General features: G+C 36.5%; 1 protein-coding gene across 6 annotated transcripts in view; it reads right to left on the bottom strand.

Annotated features, from left to right (window-relative positions):
- The window catches only part of EPHA7 (EPH receptor A7), a 294,990-nt gene that overhangs the window by 159,303 nt on the left and 110,026 nt on the right, over positions 1 to 25,661 (bottom strand). For 4 of the 6 annotated variants that reach the window (XM_088162035.1, XM_014881441.2, XM_014881439.2 and 1 more), the window contains exons 6-10: positions 16,430 to 16,554; positions 12,726 to 12,894; positions 5,210 to 5,318; positions 4,459 to 4,514; positions 501 to 626 (exon numbers count right to left, since the gene is read on the bottom strand). In XM_088162035.1, coding sequence (XP_088018161.1) covers positions 501 to 626; positions 4,459 to 4,514; positions 5,210 to 5,318; positions 12,726 to 12,894; positions 16,430 to 16,554 — 585 coding nt within the window. The remainder of the gene's footprint in view (positions 1 to 500; positions 627 to 4,458; positions 4,515 to 5,209; positions 5,319 to 12,725; positions 12,895 to 16,429; positions 16,555 to 25,661) is intronic. The other 2 variants (XM_088162033.1, XM_014881438.2) reach the window with 1 other exon arrangement.

Here is a 25,661-nt window from a genome sequence, read left to right as displayed (position 1 = left end):
ACAGCCTTAGGGAAGATTTTGTTATACAGAAACAAGACCTTCCTACTCTCTATTTAAGATTTTGTGCTGCAGCCAGTTTTCCTTACTCACATGAACAAAGCTGCAGAGGTTAAAAAGCCCCCTTGCAAAAGGCAAGCGAGCAGAATTTGCACAAATGCCTAATGCCTTTACTCTGACAATAAATAACAGGCAGCACAACTGGCCTACTCCCCCCAGTTCCAATTTTAACAGAAGATACTTGATTAAAAACCCATAAACTTTCAATGTCAAGCAAGACTTTTAATTTACTCATTTATTTGGGTTTTTTTAGTTGCTGTTGGGCTTTTCCCGTTTGTTTTTACATTTTAGAAGCGAGTGCAGCTTCATTGCTCTTAACCACTCTGGCAAATGCAGAAAGTTCTTCTATACCTGAGGTATAATTATTTGCCTGTCATTATGATGTATGAGTTTCGATCCCGGCTAAATGGAACAGTTGAATCAGGAAGCCACGGCAGCCTTACCTGCGCCAATCACACGCTCAATTTTAATACAAGAGGCATCTAGCTCCTTGGCGAATTGATGGACAGCTCTATTTGGGTCCTCGTAGGTTTCAGGGTCAATGTAGGTTTTGGTGCCTGGAAATTTAACTGTAATGATGTAAGAAAGCATGACTGTGATGAAGCAAAAGCACTTATTGTGCAGTCAGCCCAGGAATTTCATTATGCAGAGTGCTCCTTGGAAGAGTGAACCTGTTTCCATGCCGCCTGAGCCAGAGCTGCTCTGAGAGGCAGCCTTAGTTTTAGGCATCATCTGCAAGCATGCTGACACAAGTATACACAATCCCATCTCTAAAAAATGACTAACATTTGCATCTGCATCTCCTCTAGAACTGAAAGAAATAATAAATATTAAACAGTGCTTAATGGAATAAAATGCAAGGGTTGAGTGGGAGTAAAAACAAAGCAGGGAAAGGGTATAACACCAGCAGAGGAGGTGGAAGTTTCTTTTCCGTGTAAGGACATCTTATCCTCTTCACCTAGGATGTGTAAACATCATTTCTTTGTTACTTCTCTCCTCTAGTGGGATTTGAAAGGCTCCTCCAGCCTCTTGAACTTGCTTAATCTACTGAATATAATATTGTTTGTAGACTGTGGCAATAGTCAAATTATTCACAGCACTCAGAAATTACATCCTTAAGTGCATTTCTTGCACTATAATATGAACATGAGAAACACCTGTAGTCAACTCGTAAAGGCACAGGAAGGGAAAGTGGCCTCTGTGGCACAATTATCTCCCCTCTCAAGCACTGAAGTGAATAATATGCAGCAACTTGTTTTTTGCTCATTCTTTCTCTACGCTTAGTGCAGCTCAGGCAGCAGAGTGCTCTGGCCAACATGCAGCTTTCCCCCTTAGTTTGCTGATGATTCAGGTAAATAATTTTTTGCTATTCTGGTCAAAGTACAAACTCCTGGTGATAGTAGAGCAAACCTGGAAATCTATTAATCAAGCAATTTTTATGAAATAAATTTGCTCACAAGGATTATACTCTTGAGCTTTTATTAAATCAGTGAAAAAAACCTCAATATGAAAATACAAAAATGTTCCTCTGTTAATTGATTATACTCAAGAACAGGACCAAAGCCAATACAAAACATAAATAATTTTGAGTTGCTTTTTATTTTTTAAATTTAACATAAAATATATTAAATTTGAAAATATATTGAAAAACAGCTAAGTAATCATGTGCTTTTATGTTTTAGATGGTATTAATGACCTAAATCCACAAACTATAATCATAAACCCCCCCCCCAAAAAAAAAACCTAGAGAGATTGTTTCAGTAATATAATGAATTTACAGCCAGGGAAATTATTTGAAATGTTGCCCAGATGTTGTTATCTGTCACACCATGTATTTCAATGGATGTTCTTTTAGTTGTATTGGAAATTTGTATGCTGATTTTTTTTTTAAATTATAAATATTTGTTTCTTAAAACCAAAAGAGACTGGACAAAATGAGAATTAAGCAGTAGGTTGACCTCTGGTACTAGTGCTTTAAAGGCAAGGAGATGGAGAAGGAGACATCCTCCTGTGTTAGTGATAAAGGGCCTGGATTGGAAGTAACCTTGCGAATCTCAAGTGGGCCTCTGATGGTTCTTTGTTCAAGCTGTCATAAAACATTTTGACAGGCCAAGGCTATCCTAGCATAGCAACGTGAAATAATGCTGGCCTGCATTTGCAGACATTGTTAGATGAAAAAGGGAGGAGGAAACCAAATATAAATCTGAATTGCTTGACTAAACTCCTCCATTGTACTTGTATCTTCAAGTGTAGCACTTGAGGTCAAAGAGAGATGAAGGGAACTGAAATGAAATATATGATGGTCCATTAAATGCACTGCTTTAAAAAAAAAAGTTTGCTTGTAAGTTTTTGTTCTAAGTAAATGCTTGTTGTAAGTTACATTTTTGAAAATCCAGTCTGGTACCTCAGTGCAGAAGAATGTTGTCTAGCTATTAGAGACCAAAAGGCCACCAAACTGGTGTTCACAGCTCTGTGACCAAGCTGGTGACCACAGCACTTTGTTTCATCTCACTCTGTACATGGCTATCAATGAAATTAAATGCTACGCCTGCAATCAACAGAGGAAAAACTAGTTTGGCAAGAAATGACTTATATCTGGTGCCATGATTTAAGAAAGACTGTGTATGCTCAATAATCAGGCTAATTTGCTAGATAATCAGATTTGTTGAAAGTAAAATGAGGGAAAGGAATATTTATAAAATCTTACAATTTCTGGATCAACTATCAATTATTAAGTAGCAGCTTTCAAATTAATTAATTTACACTTTTAGTGAAATTAAAAAAAAAAGTTACCAATAATGGAGATAAGAAATTATTTAGTTAGCATATCCCTTTTTTATATATACTGGCATACAAGAACACATAGTTGATCTTTTCCTTCAACGAGATAACAATAATTTAAAAAGTAAAAGTAGTAGCTCTTCTGGAGATGTGAAAAACTTATAATGCATTACGAGAGGCAAATTTCAAATCCATCACTCCCAGAAGAGTAGCATTTAAGTAAAATGAGATTTTTGACAAATTCTTTAAAATCAGCTGCACTGCAAAGTGCATGATACATAATTCTTATCTCATTATTATTTTCCACCTTTCTGGCACAGTTTACGAATTGATTACTAAAGTTGCAATGATTTCACTACTTAGTTGGACACCCACTCCATTTAAACGTTTTAGATAGCCACATACCCAAACTCAGGAAATGTGATCAATTTCCAGCTGATTTTTTCAGGGAAGAAGGGTAAACAGAACCTTGATCTGATTTTGAGTGGAGCTTTGCCTAGAACTATTCATTTAAAGAGGAATGCATTGAGAAAATGCTTAGAATTTATTACTAGTGGCTACTTCATTTTCCATGTGACATTACTTCTAGCTCATACTATAGACCATGTTTTTAACATATCTAAAACAAGCCCTATTGCTTTCATAAAAAAACATAATAATCTGATGGATTTAATCTACAACTGCAATTACTGGTAGACAACAAAGGCTAAATACAGCATAGCATGACTAAATAGCATGTACTAATATGAGAGTGACCAGGGATGGGAGAAGACTGGAAAGACTGGCATTGTTCTGGATCAGAACTTATGTTCAGTCTAATTCTGCGATTTTTTCCAATTATGGTTGCTCAAAAACATTTTGCAACTTAGTTTGACACACTTCCTGAGTTAATGACTAATTCTAAAGACATGAAAACACTCCTCTCCCCTTGCATTTTCAATTGTCATTAACCCAAAAGAGATGTGTTTTATTGCGTTTTCCCAGGGTTCTAGTTTAAGTTGAAATGCCAGATGTGATTTTAACGAAATAGGCTTTAGGTACTATTCTTAGCTAGGCAAGTGATTCTAGATCACACAACAGTAATGAAGTGGCTAACCTTTCTTTTCATATTAAATATTCTGTTTTTAAGGACATTATGTTGTGTAAATATTGATGGTGCTACTGTGTTCACAGTAGCAGAACACAGCTTTTGAGCAGAACAGCTTCTTTTTAGGGTGATGCAATGACTCACACCTTCTTAATCTGAAGTTTGCCTGAGGTAAAGATCAAAAAGTCACTTAGGCAAAGGTCTCTTGAATATGGCACCTCAGAAGGATCATTAAGACAACGTGAAACATGTATTCAAAGCAACCGAAAGAAAACAAAAAATGCAGAATGAAAACAACAGTATATCATAGACATGTATAGAAATAAAACCATCTGTGTGAGCAATGTTGACTTTAATCTGCATTCTTTTTGTGTAGATCACATTTTTACAGTGTTTAATTTCCCCACTTGCTATTTACACAGCATTTTTGAATTTCCTATGGCATTATCTTTCATGGAGTCTTGGTTTAGTATTGTCTACACTATTGCAATTGGAAATTTATGAAAGGGGGGAAAAAAAAGCAAAACACTTACAATGAAAGTAAAGTTCTTCATCCCCCTCTTGATCCGCTTTGCTATAGCCACAATGCCTGAAAAGAAAGGAAAACACCGGTTTTACTAGTAAATAATGATTTACTTCTCACATCTAAAGTCCTGACAAAATCAGTTCTGCAGGCTGGGATTTTCAGGCACTGAGCATCTAACTGCTGTAGGCCCTTTGAAACTTTCACCTATAATTCTATTGACAGCAGAGTTTTAAATAAATCATGAACAGTTGCAATCAAAAGGCTTTTGTATCAAATACCAGTTGGGACAGGTCCTAGAGAAAAAATTCTAGTTCTGGTGAAAGGCTTCTACAGATAAAACTGAAGATTAAAGAACTTGAAAGTAGAACACTGTTTTACATGAGGTTATTCTTAAATTTACTGCTGTGTCTCTTTTTCTTGAATGTAGTCATTTAAAGGCTGATCAGATAAAGTGTCAGACTTCTCTCCATGCGAGAAAACTGAACAGAAAGAGAGACTTTGAGGAGTACAGGTAAAGAACCTGCTAGGGGTTCCTTTTACAGCACATTTACGTGGGAAAAAAAGAACATTGTGATACAAGTATCCTGCAAAAGTAAGAGGACAAACCATATAATTGATAACAGGATTTAAATGAAAACTGTCCTTACTAAGAATTATTTCTGTTTCAGTTTTGCAAATTACTATCCCAGGTTCGACTATGTCTCAAGAGTTCACATGAGGGGTGTCAGATGTGCTTATGTCCATCCAAGATGCAATACCTTCGTCCGATGATGAATCCAAACACCATGAAGACCAGGATGATAGTTCCTGCCACAGCAACCACAGCTATGATAATAACAGGATTCTGTTCACTGGAAACAGCTGTGGCTACAAACAGAGCACAGAGCTGAGATTAGTAAAAAATTAATCCCTACTAAGGGACTTCAAAAATTTAAGTCAACCATCATGAATTGTCTACTGTTGTACACTGCCTTTGTCTGAAACAATTATAATTGATGAAGTTAGTCTAAAGAAGGGTCTCTATTGGAAATTCAACTAAATTCTCTATGAGTTAATGACTGTATACATTGAATAAAAAGAAGACAAGCTGGAATTTTCTTGGCCAAAATGAATTAGCTGAAAGCCAGCACCCTTAGCATCAGTCATTTGCACTCCCTACTACTGCTTTGCTGCATCTGTTTTGATGCCCTCCTAAAAGGAGAGTCCTAGATATCCGTGTAAGGAGGGATAGTAGGAGAGTAATCCCTAACTCTGCTCCTAGCCTCCCCTCTAAAACTCATTGATATGACTTTGAGGGTTTCCTCAAGGAAATAGTGTCTTTAAGAAAAATGTTTGAGCTGAAACACTATTAACACAGATTTCCTAGGTAGCATATTTCAATCTCTTACTGCTATTAATCATTGCAAATGGCTATTATTACTTACCATTTGTTTCTGTTAGCAACAAAAAGGTTCTTCCACATTAATACAAAATGGAATTCTCCATGCTTCAGAGAATTTACATGCTAAAATATCCACACATTATCGCTCTTTTTATTCAGATATGCCAATTCTATTAATATATGCAAATGTATACATGTCACATTAATGTAAACTGAGGATGTAAATACTTAGCCTGAGAAACCTCGAGGCTTGTTAAAAACACTGCTTGCCTGACATCTAATAAGGGTGGCCATGTACCCAAACACACGAAAAAGCTCAGCTCTCCTGAACTCTGTGGAGATGCACTGGTTTGTAACAGTGAGGATCTGAACCAGAATATGAATAGAGGATGAGGCATGAGGGACTGTGTAAGTGAGAGTCTGCTGGAATCATAGAATCATAAAATCATGGAATCATTTAGGTTGTAAAAGACCTCCAAGATCATCAAGTCCAACCTTTGACCAAACACCACCATATCAACTAAACCACAGCAGTAAATGTTGCTTACAGTGGCAGCATGCTGCTGGGTGGCCCATTCCAATGCCTAACCAACTGTTTAGTGACAAAATTCTTCCTGATCTCCCCTGGTGTATCTTTGTATCTTGAGGCTCTGTCTTCTTGTCCTGCCACTAGCTGCCTGGGAGAAGAGACCAACACCCACCTTAAACAAGCTTCATTCAGGTACTCTTAGAGAGTGGCTCCTCCCTGAGTCTCCTTTTCTCCAGGCTAAACAACCCCAGCTCCCTCAGCTTCTCCTCATCAGACTTGTGCTGCTGCAAGCTTTGTTGCCCTTCTCTGGACATGCTCCAGCAAATCAATGTCCTTTTCAAAGGAAGGGGCCCAGAAGTAGATACAGGACTCATGGAGTAGCCTCACTAGTGACAAAAACAGAGGGATGATCACTATCCTAATCCTGCTAGTCACAGTGTTGCCATTGGCCTCCTTGGCGACCTGGGCACACACTGGTTCATGTTCAGCCAGCTGTTGATCAGCATCCCAGGGTCCTTTTTCACTGGGCCACTTTCCAGCTACTCTTCCTCTGGCCTGTAGTGTTGCATGAGGTTGTTGTGACTCCAAGTGCAGGAATCCACATTTTGTGTTACAAACCTCATACAGTTGTCTTTGGCCCATCCATTCAGACTGTCCAGATCCCTATACAAAACTTTCCTATCCTCCAGCAGATCAACACTCTGGTCCAACTTAGTGTCATCTGAGAGCTGAGGGAGTCCAAATCATCAGTTGTAATACTAAACAGGAATAGCCCCATTACTGGGTTTAGGGGAACCCCACCAGTGACCATCCACCAGCTGGATGTAGCACCATTCAGTATCACCCTCTGGGCCCGGCCATACAGTCATTTTTTAACTAGCAAAGAGTAAGCTCTGTCTAAGCCATGGGCTGCCTGTCTCTCCAGGAGAATGCTGTGGGAGCCAGTATTGAAGGCTTTACTGAAGTCCAGGTGGACTACATCCCCTAAGCAGATAATTTGGTAATAAAAAGAGATCAGGTTGATCAAGCAAGACCTGCCTTTCCTAAGCCCAAGTGGCTGTACCTGATCCATTTGTCCTGTATGTGCTGTGTGATCACACTCAAGATGATCTGATCCATGACCTTCCCTGGCACTAAGGTCAGGCTGACCTCAGCCTGTAGGTCTCCAGAACCTCCTTCCAACCCTTCTCACAGGTGGGTGTCTCATCAGCCAAGCTCCAGTTGTCTGGGACCTCAGCCTTTTCCTCATCCTTGGTTACACTTTTCCAACATCATGAAAAGGATGGATATTTTCCTTGACCCTCTTTTTGTTAATAACTTATTTACAAAAACACTCCTTATCTTTCACAACAGTGCCTAGATTGAGTTCTAGCTGAGCTTTCACCTTCCTGGTTTTCTCTCTACATGACCTATTAACATCCTTATATGCTTCCTGAGTTACCTGCTCCTTTCTCCAAAGGTCATAAACTTTTTTTTTTCTCTGAGTTCAGTGAAAGCTCTCTATTCAGCCATGCCAGTTTTCTTCCTCACTGACTCACCTTTCAGCATACATGGCCTATGGATGGCCTGTTTCTGTGCCTATAAGATTTCCTTCCATCTCCTCCTGTTTGTTACCCATATAACAGTGGTGTGCATTGGTGCAGATGCACTTCAGTTGGGTTGATTTCACCCCCAACACTGGCATGCCACCCCTGGACTCATCTCTAGTGAGCCTGATCTTACCCCCTTTCCCTTTCAAACCTAATTTAAACCCCTGTCAATCAGCCTTGCAAACTCACGGGTTAGAATCCTTTTATCTTTTTTACACAGGTGAACCTCATCTCTCTTCAGCAGGCCTGAGGCCATGTAAACTGTCCCATAACTTAAATGCAGCCAACAGATGAAAGAGAAGGAAAAAAAGGAAACCAAACTGATAGCTGATTAACTAAATTAATGGTATGATAATATGGTTTACTTCTGGTACCGGTAACTGAACAGGAATGTCTACACCAGGATTTATGAACTCCAGAGAACTGGATTCCTGTTACAGACTTCAGAGGTTCCCATAGAAACAAATGAACCAGACTTTTCTTGGAAGAAGTGAAACAATCAAATGATTTATTTTGTCATTGACACTGACCTGTACCAAGTGTTCCCCCCCCAAAATAACAAAGCCCTTGTTATACTACATGGATTTAGAATATTCTGCACTGGAGGGAAACACATGCATACACACACCCCTCTAATTTTTTTTTCCTGAAGAAACCTGTAATTTTTCTATATTCCCTCTAATGCACATGAGGAAGATCATACTATTCCTATAACTCTTTAAATAAAAAATAATGTTTAAGTAACTATAACTTTCTGAGATACACAGGTCAGTAGGATGCTACTGTAGACTTGCCTCTATTCCACTTGTGCAACTTTTAAGAAATCAGTGGTGACTATCTTGTGCATAAGAATAGGGGCATAAGTCATACAACACAGTTCAGGCAACTTATCTAGACCATCAAAACAGACAGCCCCATGGAATGTCAAATTTCTGTAAAATACAGTATTTCCTTAAACTGCTCCCATCTCTCTATGAACTTCACTGCAAACCTCACTTGGAAGTGAAGAAGAAGCAAGCATCCTGTCATAATGGCCAGAGTGTGAAGCTTTATCCATCCAAAAAAGTTTGGAAAAATCCCCAGCCCAGCCTGTCACCTAGCCCAGTAGCCAAGATAAGTGCATAGAGGCTGACATATGTGAGTGGGTTGCTCTATGTAAGTGCCTCACAGATTTTGGGTACTGGCATATTCTGGAAGCTAGCAGACGATGTTTTTTGGGCTCTGGAAAATGCTGGGGACATGGTACACTGGCCAACTGGTAAGACAGGTGGGATGCAATGCATGATTTATTTTTGTATCTTTAAAAAAAGAGGGGAGGGGGCTGTTTGTGGGCATGGTCTGGTATAAATTCAGTGACAGCAGTGTAAGACATCTGCCTCTGTTCGGGTACTCTGCTGCTTCTCCTGTGTGATGAACTGAGTCTGCTGGTGTAAGGGTGAATCAGAACACAGCTTCTGGAATGATCCCTGTGGCTTGGCAGAAACAAAGATGCTAGAGTGTTCTTAGAGGAATGATTTTGGGATGCAGGTGGTCTTTTCAGGGGGTGCATGCATGGCTACCTGTCACTGGTGATGTCACAACAGTGATGACAGGGAATCAGCACCAGGAAAGGACAGGAAAGTCCTTACTTCTGCTTAAATTATGCTCAGGCTCAGGGAGCTACTGTGCAACACAGAGCTGGTACCTGGGCATTTGGCTACAGCTGACACCTGATCTGAACTATGAGATGTGCACATCCAATGCACAATGCTTAATTTAAAGGAGTTAAATTTAAACTATTTTTAAAATACATGGTTGTAGGGATGGGGAATGCATATCTGAACACCCTGGAGGATTTAAAAAAGGGTATCAGCTGAAAATGCTGTGCTGCTGCTCCAACAACCTTTTCTTACGCAAGCCACTTCAAATGCATGGTTTCTGGAACAGAATTCTTGGCGAAGTTTACCATGAAAGCTTCAATGATAACTGCATCCATGTATGCCAAATACCACTTTCTTAAGTATTGTGCTCTATGCCTTCTATAAAAATTTGTAGTATTTAGTATTGGTATTTCAGACTTTAGAGATCAATTTTACATATGCATAATGCTTCAATCTTGTTTGATTTACTCTGATTCATGGAAAAAGGAAAAAGCAAAGACCTCATGCCATGTTTTGTCAAGTGATTCTACTTTAACCATGAGAGCTGTAAAGAAGTCAAAGATTTGACTCGATGACCTCAGAGGTCTTTTCCAACGTAATTGATTAAGTGATTCTGTAAGTGAAAAATCTGCTTCTATTACAAAAAGCAGGGGATTATCTTTAGGTCCACTGGCTACAAACCACTTAACTTGACTTAAATACTTCAGTGAACCAAGAGACAGAATTGACACTTAAGTGATATTTTATACATTTGGTTTTTTTTCCAGAGGCACTTCTGCATCTAATGATCAACCAACAAAAAGTATGACTAGAGCCATTAGTTGATCTGTGGCGCAGTGTAGAATAGAAATAGTCTGTTTTTCTAAAGCGTATTTGCATCATAACTTTGAATTTTTTCCATAAATATCTATGCAATACCCAACATGTATGATACGATCCAATACAGGTAAAATATATGTATATTTTATATATCAGATAATATTAATATAATGGATATAGTTCCTCAAATATTGAAAAGTGGCTAATAACAGCACCAACCAAACAGTACTAACCAATGGAAGTGCCAGGACAAATCCAGGTAGGTAACATGACTAACTGAATGTGGTGGTCATTATATATATATTCTTACATAAATATACATGTGTGTAACTTTTTGTTAAAATACTTTGACATGTTTAAAAGCTGCATTTAGAAATCCACTGGAATAATGACAAGCCAAAGCCCCTAAACTGTAGCATAACATGGTTTAGCATTCACTTGTATGGTACTTCCCTTGAGGTATATTTCCCAAAAACAATCCAATAAAGGTCTTCCTTTAAAATGCAAACAATGGACAAATTTGATGAGCCTGTAAGTTCTGATAAAACTATAAATAAAATATAATAAACAAATACTTTCATGTAAAACAATTTTAGAAGAGTTTGATGGAATCTGCTATCTCTTTACCAACATTTTCATTATTTCTGAAGAATGTATATGGGAAATTTTGGATGTTTATCCTTGCTGGGAATTATATTTTATAATGCTGTCTTAAAATAATGGAAAATATGCTACTTCTAGAATTTTCTTTAATGAAAACACACAACATTTTTCATGGCATCTCAAAGCATATAGCTGGCCTGTGACAAAAGAAACCTGCTGTGCATCCTGGCCAAGAATCTTTGTGGTTTATATGCATTTTTTCATCATCTGAGTCAGAAAAGGAGTACAGGAGAGTGGTCAGTGATGCATCTATTATAGGATTTCCTAATCTCCCATATGTTGACCAAACTCCAGTCAAAACTGTTTATCTTTGAAATCATCTTTGCTAAACTTAGCAGCTACCAGTCTGCTTACATTGAGTATGTAATAAATACTCAGATAATTAAGGAAATGTTGGAGAAATATTTTGATGCACTAATTTTAAACCACTATGGACAATAAATTATCTAATTAGCAGAAACTTATTATGACAGACTTCTAATTTGTTTTCCAGAAAACTATTTAAAATAAGAAATTACTTCTGGCTGTACCTCAGGTTCCCATTCTGCAAAATAGGGATTCTGCTACTGACTCTTTCTACAGATGGGAAGCATGCTATTAGACACAGAGCTAATACTATTAGTAGTAACAGCTTCCTGATGCTATTATGATAATTACTGTTTCAATTATGTCTATTACATATGTGGTACTATTCATTATTTATAGTTTTTATATTCTGTGTGGGACTAAGGTGGAATCAAGACCTAACTACTGTATATTAAGAATAAACACAAGTTGTCAGGTAACACACCTGGCTGCAATAAATAGGATGCAATAATGTGTGTCTGCACACAGTCTTAGACAGACTGCTCATAGGGTGCATAGAGGGTATGGCATCCATACCCTTTGAACTCATAGGCTATGTATTCCTATATTCCCAGCTCCAAATCCCTCTGACCTGATGTCAATGTCAATGTGAAGTAAATGCCCTAAATAAGGGTTACCGAATTTGGATCTGCAGCAGGGTGATGGAGCTGCCAGGGACACAGTTCCTGTCAAGGGGCTTAGGGCTACCAGGTCTCACTGATGGAAGAAGTTTTTTTGTTACACAGCTTACAACTTACTGTATGAGCCTGAAAGGATGCTAGTATCTTTGATATTTCCATTTCTTTACTAAATTAAATTGCCAATTAATTGAAAATACACTGAAGATGGACTTACAGCTGAAGACATGCACATAAATGAAACTACCAAGTTAGTTTTGGTTTTCTTTTTGTTTTTTTCTTTTTTTGTCTGTGGGTTGAAATCTCCTCCTTCCTTCTCTCCCCAGTTACAGAAGAATCTAGTTGAGTTATTCAGCTCACCACTACTCACTTCTTTTGTGGGGAAAAATAAGTGAGCATTTGAATTAAAAAAAAAAAAAAAAAGTCTTTGTGTATTAGAAGGACAGCAAAGGGAAGAACCTAATATGTAACAAATCTCCTCCAGCCATTATAGGACTAATTTTCACTTATACGGTGAAATAAATTATGGAAGCTCGTCCTTCAAAAGACAACGACAAAAATCCACCTTCTTGTAGAACTAAATTCTTCTAATTGTAATTATATTGCTTATAACTCTTTCCTTTCTTGCTTTCCTTGCTACCTCTAGAGAGGCCTAAACCTAATTCCTTACCTGTGGCTTCTTCCAGTGTGGCAACATCCAGTCTGGGGCTGTAATTTCCATAACCAGCAGCAGTAAAAGCGCGAATCTGGAAAACATACACTGTTCCTGGCTTTAGGTTATTAATGGAAGCTGAAGTGGACTTGGTTTTCACTGTTGAATAGGTCCTCTCCCTTTGATCCTGGAAACAATAAGACAAAAGATTAAATGACATTTACAGATAAGATTTTATCATGATTGCACAACAGCAACTGACAGCCAGCCTGGGTAGTTTATTTCAATTTGCTGAATGCTCTTTTCCCTCAACAACAAAAATAAAGCATACTCTGTGGAGTATTACAAAACAGTGTCAATGCAATGAAGAGCTCTAAGTGTAACATAAAATTCAAATGGGATGCTCATGTTTTTACTCAGAAAACATCCAAACAAAAAAAGATTGCTTTTTTGCCTCTGATTAAATTTTGTGAAATTTTGATGAGAAATAACTCAACCACAACTTTCCAGGGGAATCTGTGAGGTCTAAATAGTTCAAGGATAGGGAAATTTTTCTTTCATGGCCAGAACATAAACAACCTGCCTTCATTCTGCATTAATTCAGTTTATAGCTGTCAGAATTTTTTAATTCTAGAGTACTTCAAAGTTATCATGAATGAAGTCCTAGACATTGTGAAATTAATGGGAAAACTGACATCATTACTTTGACACTGTACCCTTCCATCACCTCTAAAAAATACAATATCACCAATGTATAATTGGCTGGATTTTGCATAATTTCTGAGGTCCTTAACTCAGTTTTCAGTTCAGATTTTTATCTCTGGCTTTTAGTCTTTTCTCAGTTTGAGACTCTAAGGCATAAAGAGGAACCCAGGGAAAGAAGCTCAGTATGACACTCCACAAATTTGAAGCTGTAAGATTACAAACCCTATGAGTAATAACTCACTTTCAAATAGTACAAAAGCTGTATCACAGATCATTAGAGTATTCAAAAAGCTATACTTATTCATCACATTTACTGACACAGATTATGTTTCAGTACAGATATGTGAAGCCCTGTTGATTTTTGGTGGCAGATGCAACCCTGATTTGAAGGGCAGAAGAGATGAATTAACCAACCATCTGAATGCACCACATGACCAGAGAAGCATGAGCCGTACTTAGCAGTGCTAATGAGACGGATACAGAGGGAACGAATAAATCTGTAACTCATTTCAATAATACTTCACCAGCTAAAAGTGATGGAGAGCCTTCCCTGCCACAGTCAGTAATGCAGCAAAGGCTTTTGCTGAAATACAGGGCTGTAGAGACCATACATGGTTTCTTTTCTCAGATTCAGTAAGGGCTTCTCCTGGTTCTTGCCCAGTCTGTTACTCGAGCAAGCCCACAGTCTTGGCCAGCAATAATTTGCCATATCTTCTCCAAGAGAATTTAAATCATCTGCAAGTGAGGACCATGGCAGAATGTATGTTGGTATGTGAGAAAGAACAGGAATGCTTGAGAAATGAAAAACAAGTGTAAGGAAACCATAAACAGGTTCAGGACTGTAAGCCACAGTGGAATTTCAATTTGGGTTTTGATGCATAAACGAGGCTTATTTGAATTGCCAACGGTCCTTGTATTAAAAAATAAATAAATAACAATGACAAAAAAATAACTTCTGCTAGAAATCTCACAGGACAGGCTTACTTTGGAGATTTCAGGCAGTTTCTATTTCAGCCCTAGCCAGAAGTGAGAGGTGAAAAAAACCACTTATCGGACTATTTCAGAACGACAAAAATGTTTGCTTTAATTTGGCTCTAAAAGGAGCTGGAAGTTCAAATTCTTTTATTTTTCTTTTCTTTTAAACTAGTGGAACAAAACTTAAACAGCCTCTCTCATTCTGAGCAAGAAGATTCTGAAGTAATTTTAAAGCTGAAATGCATTTTTTTTGTAAGGAAAACAACCATTTCAGTATTTGTTCAAAAACTGCCTTTGCTAAAGTTATATAGTCCAGTCTATCTGTGACTGTTAGAATGAGCTTTTTATTCTCTTTTATTAATTTTACTGTACTAAGTATAATACTGGAAGATGTCCTTCCATTAAAAAAAAACAAAACAAAAAGCTTTAACATCACTTTTTCTCTTTACAAACATAGAAAACTGGCAATTAAATTCTGCTTGTTATATAAAATGAGTATATAGGGAAAACAGTAAAAGCCACATTCTAAAAGCTATCATTATATAAAAAGCTGGGTGTCTTGGTCATTTTTCTGTCATCTTACACTACCTATTTAAATTATTTATTTTATTTGAACAGATTGGAAACTGCTCTGCACATTAAAATGTCCAAGGATTTTAGTTCTCTATTTTTTTTTTTTTTGGTTCAGAGGACAATTTTGCCCTTGCTAAATATGTAAAGTTTTAAAAATACTTGGACTTTATTTGCATGTGTATATACACACACATGCTGGAGGAACAAAAATTATCTGCTAAAATTAGTAAAATTTCTTCCAAATAATTATTTAGCTATCTGTACCTATCTGCTAGATTTTGTTATAAGAATCATTAGAGTGAACAGCTTAAACTGGAAGTTAGAATCAACAAATAAAAAATCTATTCCCTTCCCAAATCATATAAAGATCTTTAGATAAGTATATTTGTCTAATTTGCACTGAAAATGAAATATGACACTTTATATTACATCCAATCTGGGCTGAATTTACCTAATTCTGTGTTACCTAGTAAGATGACATGCTCTTTTTGATATCGGGGTACTATTACTTTGCCTGCAGAAATGTTTCATGATTGACCACAAAGGAGCTCCTTTATTATTTTTTTTTTATTTAATTTTTTTCTTTTTCTTTTTTTTTTTCCCAGAATGTTTTATAAAATTAGGAGTGTATTACGTTATGCAGTCAATTTCCCAGGGAATCTGGAGGAGCCAAACTTAGTCTGGGTCCCATGACAAACGTAGAGCTGCACAACCTGCCTTCACTCTGCTTTCATCCAGTTTACGGTTGTCAGAATTTTTTTATTGTGCAGTACTTCAAAGTTATCATGAATGAAGCCCTAGCATGCTGAAATGAATGGCAAAACTCCAGCTGACATCAGTAAGATTGCAATTTCACTCTACCAGAAACAGAGATCACTTCATCTACTATTGAAAAGCAGCTTTCAATTCATTACTGTGTTGAGAGAACAACTGAAAAATAAATTTCACATTCCTGGTCCTTTTTAAAAGGACAAATAAGGAATATTTATTTCCTAAAACTCTAGGAAGTGCTTTGAAAATTTTTAGACATCAAGTAGAAGCTCCCCAGCTCACAAGGAAGTTCAAAATGCAGTCAGGAGTTGTACTTGAGACATCATTTCAAGATTAGAATTACATTGATACAGAAGGAAATGAAACAAGCTTCAAACACAGCATAGAATAGATGCAAAACCAGCAATATAATGGTAAAAATACCCAAGTACAACATAACAATTAAAAAAAATATATTGAAAGAAAGACAGATTTCAAGTGTTTATTTCATTTTTAATGTGCCAAAATACAATATATGAGACATATGATAGCAATAATAATTGCAGGATTTAGCTAGTTATTAAAAACAAGCAAAATCACTGACTTTGGAGAGATGGGGTAGTTGATAGCTGATGACTTTAACACTGTTCCAGAACGCAGCAAGCCAACACAAAGCAAACAACACATTGTTGCATATTACAGATAATCTTAGCACTTACTTTCTCATAATACTTGATTTCATATTCAGTAATGACTCCATTGGGATGTTCTGGTTCCTGCCAGGAAAGCTCCACGCTCCTCTGCAGCACTCTTTCTTTCATTACGCCACTAACTTGCGAGGGAGCTGTTTGGACAAGATGTGTCAATAAATAAAAAGCAAATTTGTTGGATGCCTAAAATCAAATGTCTTTACTGATCCACCCCATGCTGAGCCACTTCCATTAAGGTAAAAGAAAGCACCTTTTCATAGCTCACAATTCAAAGCTAATGAATATTCTAGCAGATCCCTGTTAGTGTTCATAAACTTAGAACAGAAATCGAACTAAAGTGCAAACAGCAAAAGGTGTCATTGTTCGAGTTAGTGCAAAACTGAGATTGATGGGATAGGAAAAACAATTAAGCAAATTAATTCTGATGAAGATAGCAAATCAAATTCTTAGATTGATGAGTAGTAAATTAAGAGTCTAAATATTTATTGCGTATGTTTCTGAAACGCACAAAAAAAGAGAAATAATCTTTTCGAAAGGAAATCACATTTTAGGCTGATTTGATATGACTAATTCCGGTTCTGCTTAGAAATAATCTTTCACATTATCTAATTACAACATGACGGTGATGAAAATTACTTTGTTAAGAGACTAAGCCCACTCTTTTTCATTAGTTCAAACCTTTCCAGGACATTTTCTCTTTAGAGCTAAGTTTCCATATTTGGTCTTAGCATTTTAAAAGTGCAAGACGATTTAAGGAGTAGATCTTATGGAACAAAGGGGACACTGTCTTCCTCCGCCTCACTCTACAGAGATATAAATAAATGCATACTTCATGCATTCACATGTACACACACAGAGCTTCCTAATAAATATCGCCCACCAACAACGACCTTTTGAAATTAAAAAAACCCAAGCTCAATATAAAAGCATTATAGAGACATTGACTCATATAAAAATGTTTAAGAGAGAATGTAATAAACCGTGAGACTCTGAAAAAATAACTCGCTTTCTCAGCTTATTTTTAATGTGAAAGACAGCAGATATTTTGCTGATTTTCAGCATCAAAGGTGGTGAAACATCACAGTCTTCCTCAAACACACACATTGAATTTAGAACAAAAGTCCTGTAAAACTACAGCACTTTGAAAAACAACTATGGTATTGGAACCATGCAGAACTTGATCTTGCTCTCATTCAGTTTAATGGAAATCAATTTTGCTCATGCAAAAGATAAAGAAAGAACGGACCTGACCCTCAGCCCCCTACAGTTAAAAGCTAAATGCCATTTACATGGATAAGGACTTGGTCTTGGAGCAGACTCTGACACAGGAAAGGTGCCTGAGATAAATTTATTAGAAATAATATATTAGAGATATAATATATTAGAGATAATACTAAATTTATTAAATTAGAGATAAATTCATGTATTTTCTAACACCGAATCTAATACTGATTCTTTATTGAAATTTTTGCTTGAAAAACATGAAAATTTTAAATCTGTTAGGTAAAAAACCACCACCTTATTTCAGAACTGCGTACAAAGCTTTTACTATGCAAAATTATGTAGTCTTCAAACACAATTCTTATCTCAAGGAACAAGATGACCTTCACTATTTTTTTAAATAACATAAAACATCTAGAATGCACACTCCTGTATCATTAAGTATAAAAACATAATGATAAAATTAAAATACCTACAGCACAATCAAGATAATAATCCTCTAAAAATTAAATCAGATTGTTAACTTCTTACTTCAATTTTGAAGTTTCTACGATTTTTTAAAAACTATAATATGTATGTTCATTTAGGTTTTTTAAAATTGTTTACATTTCATTGGAGGCTCCAAGAATACATGAAAATTAGGGATTGAACCCATGCATGATAATTTTCATTATGAACTATTATGCTGCATATAATCAATATAATCAAAGTTGAAGATCTCTTACTCTAGGCTGCCTAACTGATAAAAATCATAAAATTGCAACAGACAAACAATGTGGGTTGCTGCACAAAGCCAGGATAAGTCTCACTCTCCTTGCATTCTTTTTCTGAAAGCTCAGAGTATTTTCACTCTTTAATTAGTGAAATATATTCTTTTTCATAGCTACGACTCTAGAATGCAGGAAACTAATTTACTGTCTAGTTTTCTTTGACATGATTAACTGGTTGTCTTCTTTGCCTAAATAAATACCTCTGTATCCTGAATGAATTTCAGAGAGGTCATTATGTTTCATGTATAATTTTCTATCTCACCCAGATAAATGTTTCTCAATTTGCTAATCTTACATTTTTAGGTGTCTGAAATTGTTAATGTTGGTACTTATCATCGAACAATTTTATATTACCTAGTTCACTGGCATTTGTTCTCCATGTTTCCTGCTTTTTGTTTTTGCTTATCAATTTTTTTCATTCCGTTGGCCACAACATTTATTTTTCTTAAAGAAGTGAAGCAAAACAAACTTGATATTACTTAACTCTGTGTATGTGGGGAAGGAACAGGAATGTGAAGGAGGAGGGACCGAGACAGGGGGAAGATTTTAATTGAGGAAATAAAACATACTGTGCGACATTCCTACTTAACACCTGCACAAAGTTCATCAAAACCAGGCACATTCCATTCTTAAAGAATTTCCATTCAAACTAAAATCCCACTGATTTATCAACATGGCAAGACAGCATTCAAATTGGCTTGGTATGGTTTGGGGTTTGTGTGCGGGGTTTTTGGTAAATTGTTTTTGTTTTGGGTTTTTTGCACCCAACACTAAAAAAAGTTGTGCTACCTTTCATTGTTAGAAGAACTACATGAGGAAGAAGAGAAAGTCCAAACATACAGTCCAACCTTCCATATGTTGGCAGCTCTGAAGACAATTATGTTGCATATAATTCCCATACCACATGAGATTCCTAAAATACAGCGTGCTACCTAACCTTATTTTGAGTCCCCATGTTTTTCAGGGGAAGAAAAGAATCATTAAATTGACTGAAGCCACAGTATCCTCCTCTGGCAAGGAACACCAGTTTGTTTTCACTACACAGAAATCTCTTCAAACTAGAGCAGCCACATAAGCCAATCCATTGATGTGAGAGGGTAGGCTATCTTTATCCTGCCTTTTGGGCTGCATTTCTTGATCTCTGCTTAATGAGAGTGTACAGGTCAGAAGCATTTTGTTCTTTATTCTAGAATAATAATTTCCTCTGTATTCTCTCTGTGGCTTTCTTACAGATGGTTTTATATTTACGTTTTATTTGTTATGGCTTCCTGACACCTCCTTTTAAACCTTTAGTCAACTTCGCTTTGCCTATCTATGCTAATTAATTGACAACTTTTTATGGTTGTGAAACGACTACATTTGAGCAAGCTTGAAAATGAGCTAAATAATATGATCCATCCTTAAATACAAGATAAAATAAGGAATTACATTACAAAAAAATATACGTAACTATAAAAACAGGATTAAAAATAACATATTTGTTCCCATTTCTAGCTAAACCAATAATGATAATAACAACAATAAACTACTTTCAGGGTGTTTTTCTTCTAGTAATCTACTTCTTGCCACTGCATCTCTAATGAAGTCTTTCATGGCAAAGACCTCTCTTACAGTATTTCTAGACAACTAAATGCCCAGTCCTGAATGCATAATCCCTACTGTATCACTTCAGGTTACAAAGAAGCATCACTTGACAGAATCATTATTTCCATAATATATTACACGGGGCGGGGGTGGATACAGGCTCCTCAAAACACCATTTGCTATCAACTTCCTTTCTGATGTACCTCATCTCTTCTTTTTCTCCTTCCTGCTGACACAACATCCAATGCATCAAACACACACGGGGTCTCAGGGCTAACAGGCAGATGTACCTACACATGCAGCATAAGAAAATGACAGGCCCTCAGCACACTCATTCACCTTTTTTAAATGCTACAAATATACCATTCAGCAAAAGAAAAAATTGATTTTCCCCAGGTTTCAACATCACAGCCACAGAGAAATATAACTGTGCTGGGTTTTACTGATAAAGCCTTCAAGTTATATAGATTTCAAGCTGGTCATCATTTTCAGATCAAGTTATAGAAAAAGTTAAAACTGAGGTGACAAAAAGAGCAGGATATTCTAAGGATATATTCTGTTCCAGAATGAATATTGCATTTGGTAGACTGATGTGTTCCATCCATGCTGCTAAGCCAAGCATATGGTAAATTATTAATATGTGCAAATATTAAGGTATAGAAAACTGTAGCAATTGTTTTGGAAAATGCTACATTTAGTCCAGAGTAATTTGAAAATTTTACCCTATAATACTGCTCATGCCTTTAATCTCTATCCTTAGCTTTTCTCTGGTTCTCAAGACTAACATTTTCCTTGATCTACAGAGTGCTTTCCAGAAGGCAAAGAGAGGTGTATCAGAACATATCACCACCAAAAAAAACCAAAGCAAAACAACAAAAAATCCCCAAGCAAACAAAATTCAAAACCAATTAAAAAAATAAAAATAAAAAAGCAAACCGCAACAAAAACCCAATAAAAACTGAAAAATTAAAATATGTGAAGCTGGACTTGAACATATAAGAGGAATTAGGCATGATGTACCAATTACTAGCACAAAATCAGCTGTAAACATCTTTTTACTGAAAAAAGATAAGTCAGCAAAAGAAATATAGCTATCCATTTCTCAATGATTTCCTAAAGTCCTGGATATTGAATGTGTCTCAATTCCATCAAGAGCATCAGTCATGGAGACTTTTAATTTGATACTTTTAAAAACGTTTCTCTAGAAGAAGCATCCTGTGTATTTTGCAGTGTATTTAGTAGTTCATGTATATGAAACAAATACTTAAAATTCTTTGAAATAAGGATTTACAATCCCGCAGTCACGCTTCATACAAAAATTTAATAAATGAACAGGAGTACATGCTCCTTGTGCAGGACTAAACCCAATATTAACAAATGCTACCAGATCTGTGCTTGCAACTCCAGTTTCATGACGTGTCATACAAATTCTAAAGAATGAATGGGCTATCAGACTTCCTTAACCTTTTTTTAAAATTTATTTCCTTATCTTACAACAGCAATAATGTGCTGAAGTCAATCTGAGCTTCCTCTTGTATTTACTGAAGTCGAACAATAACACTGGCACTTTGATAGCACCCTTACAGTACTTCCTAAAGGACAAAAAAATCTTGGCTTTGGGCATCTTTTATTTTCATATCATGAACATATGCAAGAATCATTCAAAACCACCATCTTTTCCTACAGCAGCAATGAGATCAATTTTACATCCCTGTAAAACTGTATCTTAGGGCCCAATATAAGTTTTACGTGACATAAACCATTTTTCTGCAACAGTGTTCTACAGCAGTTGAGGGGTGATTTGAGTATTGAGCCTGAAGGGGACATTGCTAACAGATGCAAAACATAGAAAAACAGGGATATTGGTATCCCAATGGTTATAACCTACTCTATTCTCTCTTTTTAACATGTCTTTGCTGTGTCCTTTCTTAGCAGAAATCTTTGGATAACAGAGTTGTTTTGCCTCTATATTTTAAGTGAGGCTGTAATCTGGCATTTTACCAATAACAAATGTAAAATGAACCCGGGTATATATATACATGTATATATATGCATATATACATGGGTGTATATATATATATGTATATGAAAATAGTAGCAGAAGATTATACTGCTGTTAGCTCTTAAATGGTTCTTCAGGAAGAGAATAAAAAGCTCCCCATACTCCATTACAGTCCTGCACCCAGATTACCCAAAGGGCACCTTCTGCACTGGCTTTTGCACTGATTTGCTCCTGAGAGAAGAGTGTAAGTGAAGTCATAACCTGGCCCCCAACCATGTTCTGGTTTGCTCTCAAGGGAAACAGGCATCAGAATTGCCAAAATTACTAAATAAGAGTGGAAGGCAAACAGATTATACACCTTGAAGAATTGCAGCTGCCAGTGTCAGGGATCTGGGGGTCAGCATGTGGCACCACGCTGGTTTTTGTGCTGGTCTGAAACAGGATACCTCAGGATACATGCCCTCCCTTGCTTCAGGACACATGGCCTTGCTTACTTCTAAGGAGCTGTCTGATAGAAAAAGAGCCTTGACCGGATTACCGGTACTAGGAAAATTTTAACACTTTACTGTATAGCTATTTCCCTTACTTATGTATTCTGCTTCTTAGAAAGATACAAATTTTTTTTTTTGGTAAGAAAGAAAAAAAAAGTGTTTATTATATTAATTATTCAAATTCTTAAAAATTTCACAGGACTGTAATATAGCACTCGATTGCTACTAAAGCCATGATAGAAAACTGCCACAGCTTGTCCTTGAAATGCTTGGTAAAAATGCTTACATTTCACTTCATGTTTACACTAACATGCACAATAATTTTCATGTTATTCTACATCATAATTCACGCAAAAAAAGATAACAGAAAAGATCATGATAGCTCTTAAACTGAAAATTATTGAATGTATTGATAGAAATCCACAAGATCTTCTGTTTTGTTACAGTGTATTTCTCTCCCCTCAGTTAAGCCTCCACATCACAAAGCAGCCCATGATAAAAGGTTATTGAGTACCACTGTATTATGCCATTAGTACCCATTGCTTTGGATCAATGGCAGAGAAATTCCCCACTGTGTTTACAAGCTGCAGCATTCAAAAAAAGACCCAAATAAATCAGATATTTTACACTAACAATATCCTACAGAGAAACCATTTTAACTTCCTCCCTGACACACTTTACTTTCCAGCTCATAAATATAACACAGTGTGCTTACAGTGCTGGGTAAACCATCAGCAGAGGCACACACAGTTGCTCTGAGCCACTTGGGGATGTCATGAGTACATGGGAACAAGCAAAGTAGTCAAGAAATACTTGACTGCATTACTTGATCACATGCTTTGCCATTATTTTCATGGCTTAGAAACTCTCAAAATACTTGCTGACCTACAGAGAGGAACAGAAGCAGTAGTTGCCCAAACACTATACTGTCGAATATCAATTAAAAAGTAGAATCATAAAATATGCTGAGTTGGAAGGGACCCATGAGGAAAAAAAACCAAAAAAAATACATTCTGATCTCCCCTAATACCACTAGTAAATTTCCAGGAAACCTTATGCTCAAAGAGCATTACTATCAAATATGTAGTGATTTCCTAACTGTCCATACCTTTTAAACATGTGATGCATTTAAAATACATAACAGTTTGGTAATTCCTTCATCAAACTCAAAATGTAGCAGCTGGATCAGTTTTGCATGCTGTCTACTCTGACAAAATTCTGGGGAGGGAAACCAATAGAAAGAAAGAAAAATACTCTACCAGAAAGAAATAAAACAGTTTAGAAAGATCAGGCTGACAGCTTGTCTATCATTTTTTGATTTTTTTTTCTGGTCACAGACTACATCTAGACCCATTCTATGAACTCCCCTGTTTCTTCTGCCTGACATTTGGTACAAATATTACTGTTATGTCTGCATCTCATTTCTTTGAAAACTGGCAACTTGGGCATCAATCAGTGATGAACGGATGCTGAGTTGCGTAACAAGTGACAACGTCGTCTCCCAAGATATCCACAACTCTTGTTTTGTGAGTAAGTTTTGACATGTCAGGCACAAACCTGATTCTTACAAATGTGTTAGAGTAACAAACCAGCCTTACAAATAACAAAGAGGGGCTTTTGTTCTCCTGAAGCATTTGTTTTCCTTTGCAGAAGAAATATTTCTATGTTAATTAGCTTTTTCTTTTGTCCTGTGTTATTTTGTGATTCATCTTTCATAACTTTTTCTATTTTTTTTTTTTAGAGAAACATCTGCCACCATCGTTGCAGTAAATCCTTGGCACACAGATATTATTCTTCATTAAAGAAAACAAAACACCACAAAACTCTCCAAAGAAGAGGATACTCTTTTCCCTGGTGGGATACTCAGACACATAATGTTCTCCTTCTGTCTCCAGTCATCTCTGCTGGCAAGTGTCAATTACAGACATAGGTTTTAGGGAACAGAAGGATAAAGAACAATTTACAAATACTTTTCTCTGGAAGTAGACAGGTGTAATGACTGAGACTGTTTGCTGTAATTGAATTTCATGCTGTCATCTATTCAGTCACAAATAGATGTCAGCTTCAAGGATGCTACACATGGAGAAAAACTAACAACAAAACCTCCTTAATACATTTTTATTGGTACCATATAGCTAAGTTTGCTGCTCTAATTTGACTTCAGCAAAAGAATTTTTTACTTTTAGGGAAGTGTATGAGATGATTTACAATAGTGGGTGGCTTTAGAGGACTATGCAGTAGTTAGATTATATTTATTTAGTGTAAGATGTCCAAAGTGCATCTGAATGAATTCCAGCCCTATAACAAAGCACTTTGTTTCAGACACAGTCAACCAAAATCTGGAAACAAAGTGCCATGCCAAAAAAATTAAAAACAGTTGATCAAATATTAACAGAAAAGCATATAAATATTCTATAAAGATGTCAGCACAAAACAATAATTATGTGGCAGAGGTTTGATTAAACTGATGCTTCCAAAGATACTATTGTTCTGTGGGGGAAAAAATATTCCTCTACTAACATTCCTCAAATGTGTAACAACTTCTGTTACAGCCTTCCACAGCCTTCCAAATTCCTGTGAAATGCATCATAATGGCACTGCTAACAATGGACATATTTCTGAAAGCAGCATGGGTAGTATTCACAAGGAATACTGAAAGAACTCCATGCAAGAACAGTTTTGTCTCTCAAAGAGCAATAACTCTATAATATAAGAAGATGGATAAATATCCATTTGGGAATCTCTGCTACAGTGATAAGTATCAGAAGCAGTAAGGCTGAAGTTATTGACTATGCACAGGAGGGAAAGTCATGTCCACGAGGAGGTCGGGCACAGCAGACAGCCCATGGTTCCCTGGGTCAGGACTTGTAGAGGAAGCAGTTTCACTGGCCAGAGCCAGGTCACCAGTGTGGAGAACTGCCACTGACATAAACACAATATTCAAAATTTCTCCTGATGTACACAAATTCATGTACATTCTGTCAGCTGAGAAAAAAATCCATTTGATACAACATTGATTGTCCCAAACGAAGAAACTTTGGATGTTTGCATGAACTGTTAGAAAAATACTCTAGTGCAAAAGCAGAAGGAAAACCCCTTATCTTCAGGGGAATATATTTTGCAAAGTAAAGCTATTTGATTGATTTTACTATTCAACAAAAATTAATATCTCA

Source organism: Sturnus vulgaris, chromosome 3, assembly GCF_052056855.1.
Source record: "Sturnus vulgaris isolate bStuVul1 chromosome 3, bStuVul1.hap1, whole genome shotgun sequence".
Lineage (NCBI taxonomy): Eukaryota > Metazoa > Chordata > Aves > Passeriformes > Sturnidae > Sturnus > Sturnus vulgaris.
The sequence above is the reverse complement of the archived record's forward strand: the minus strand, read 5'-3'. Positions and strand labels throughout refer to the sequence as shown.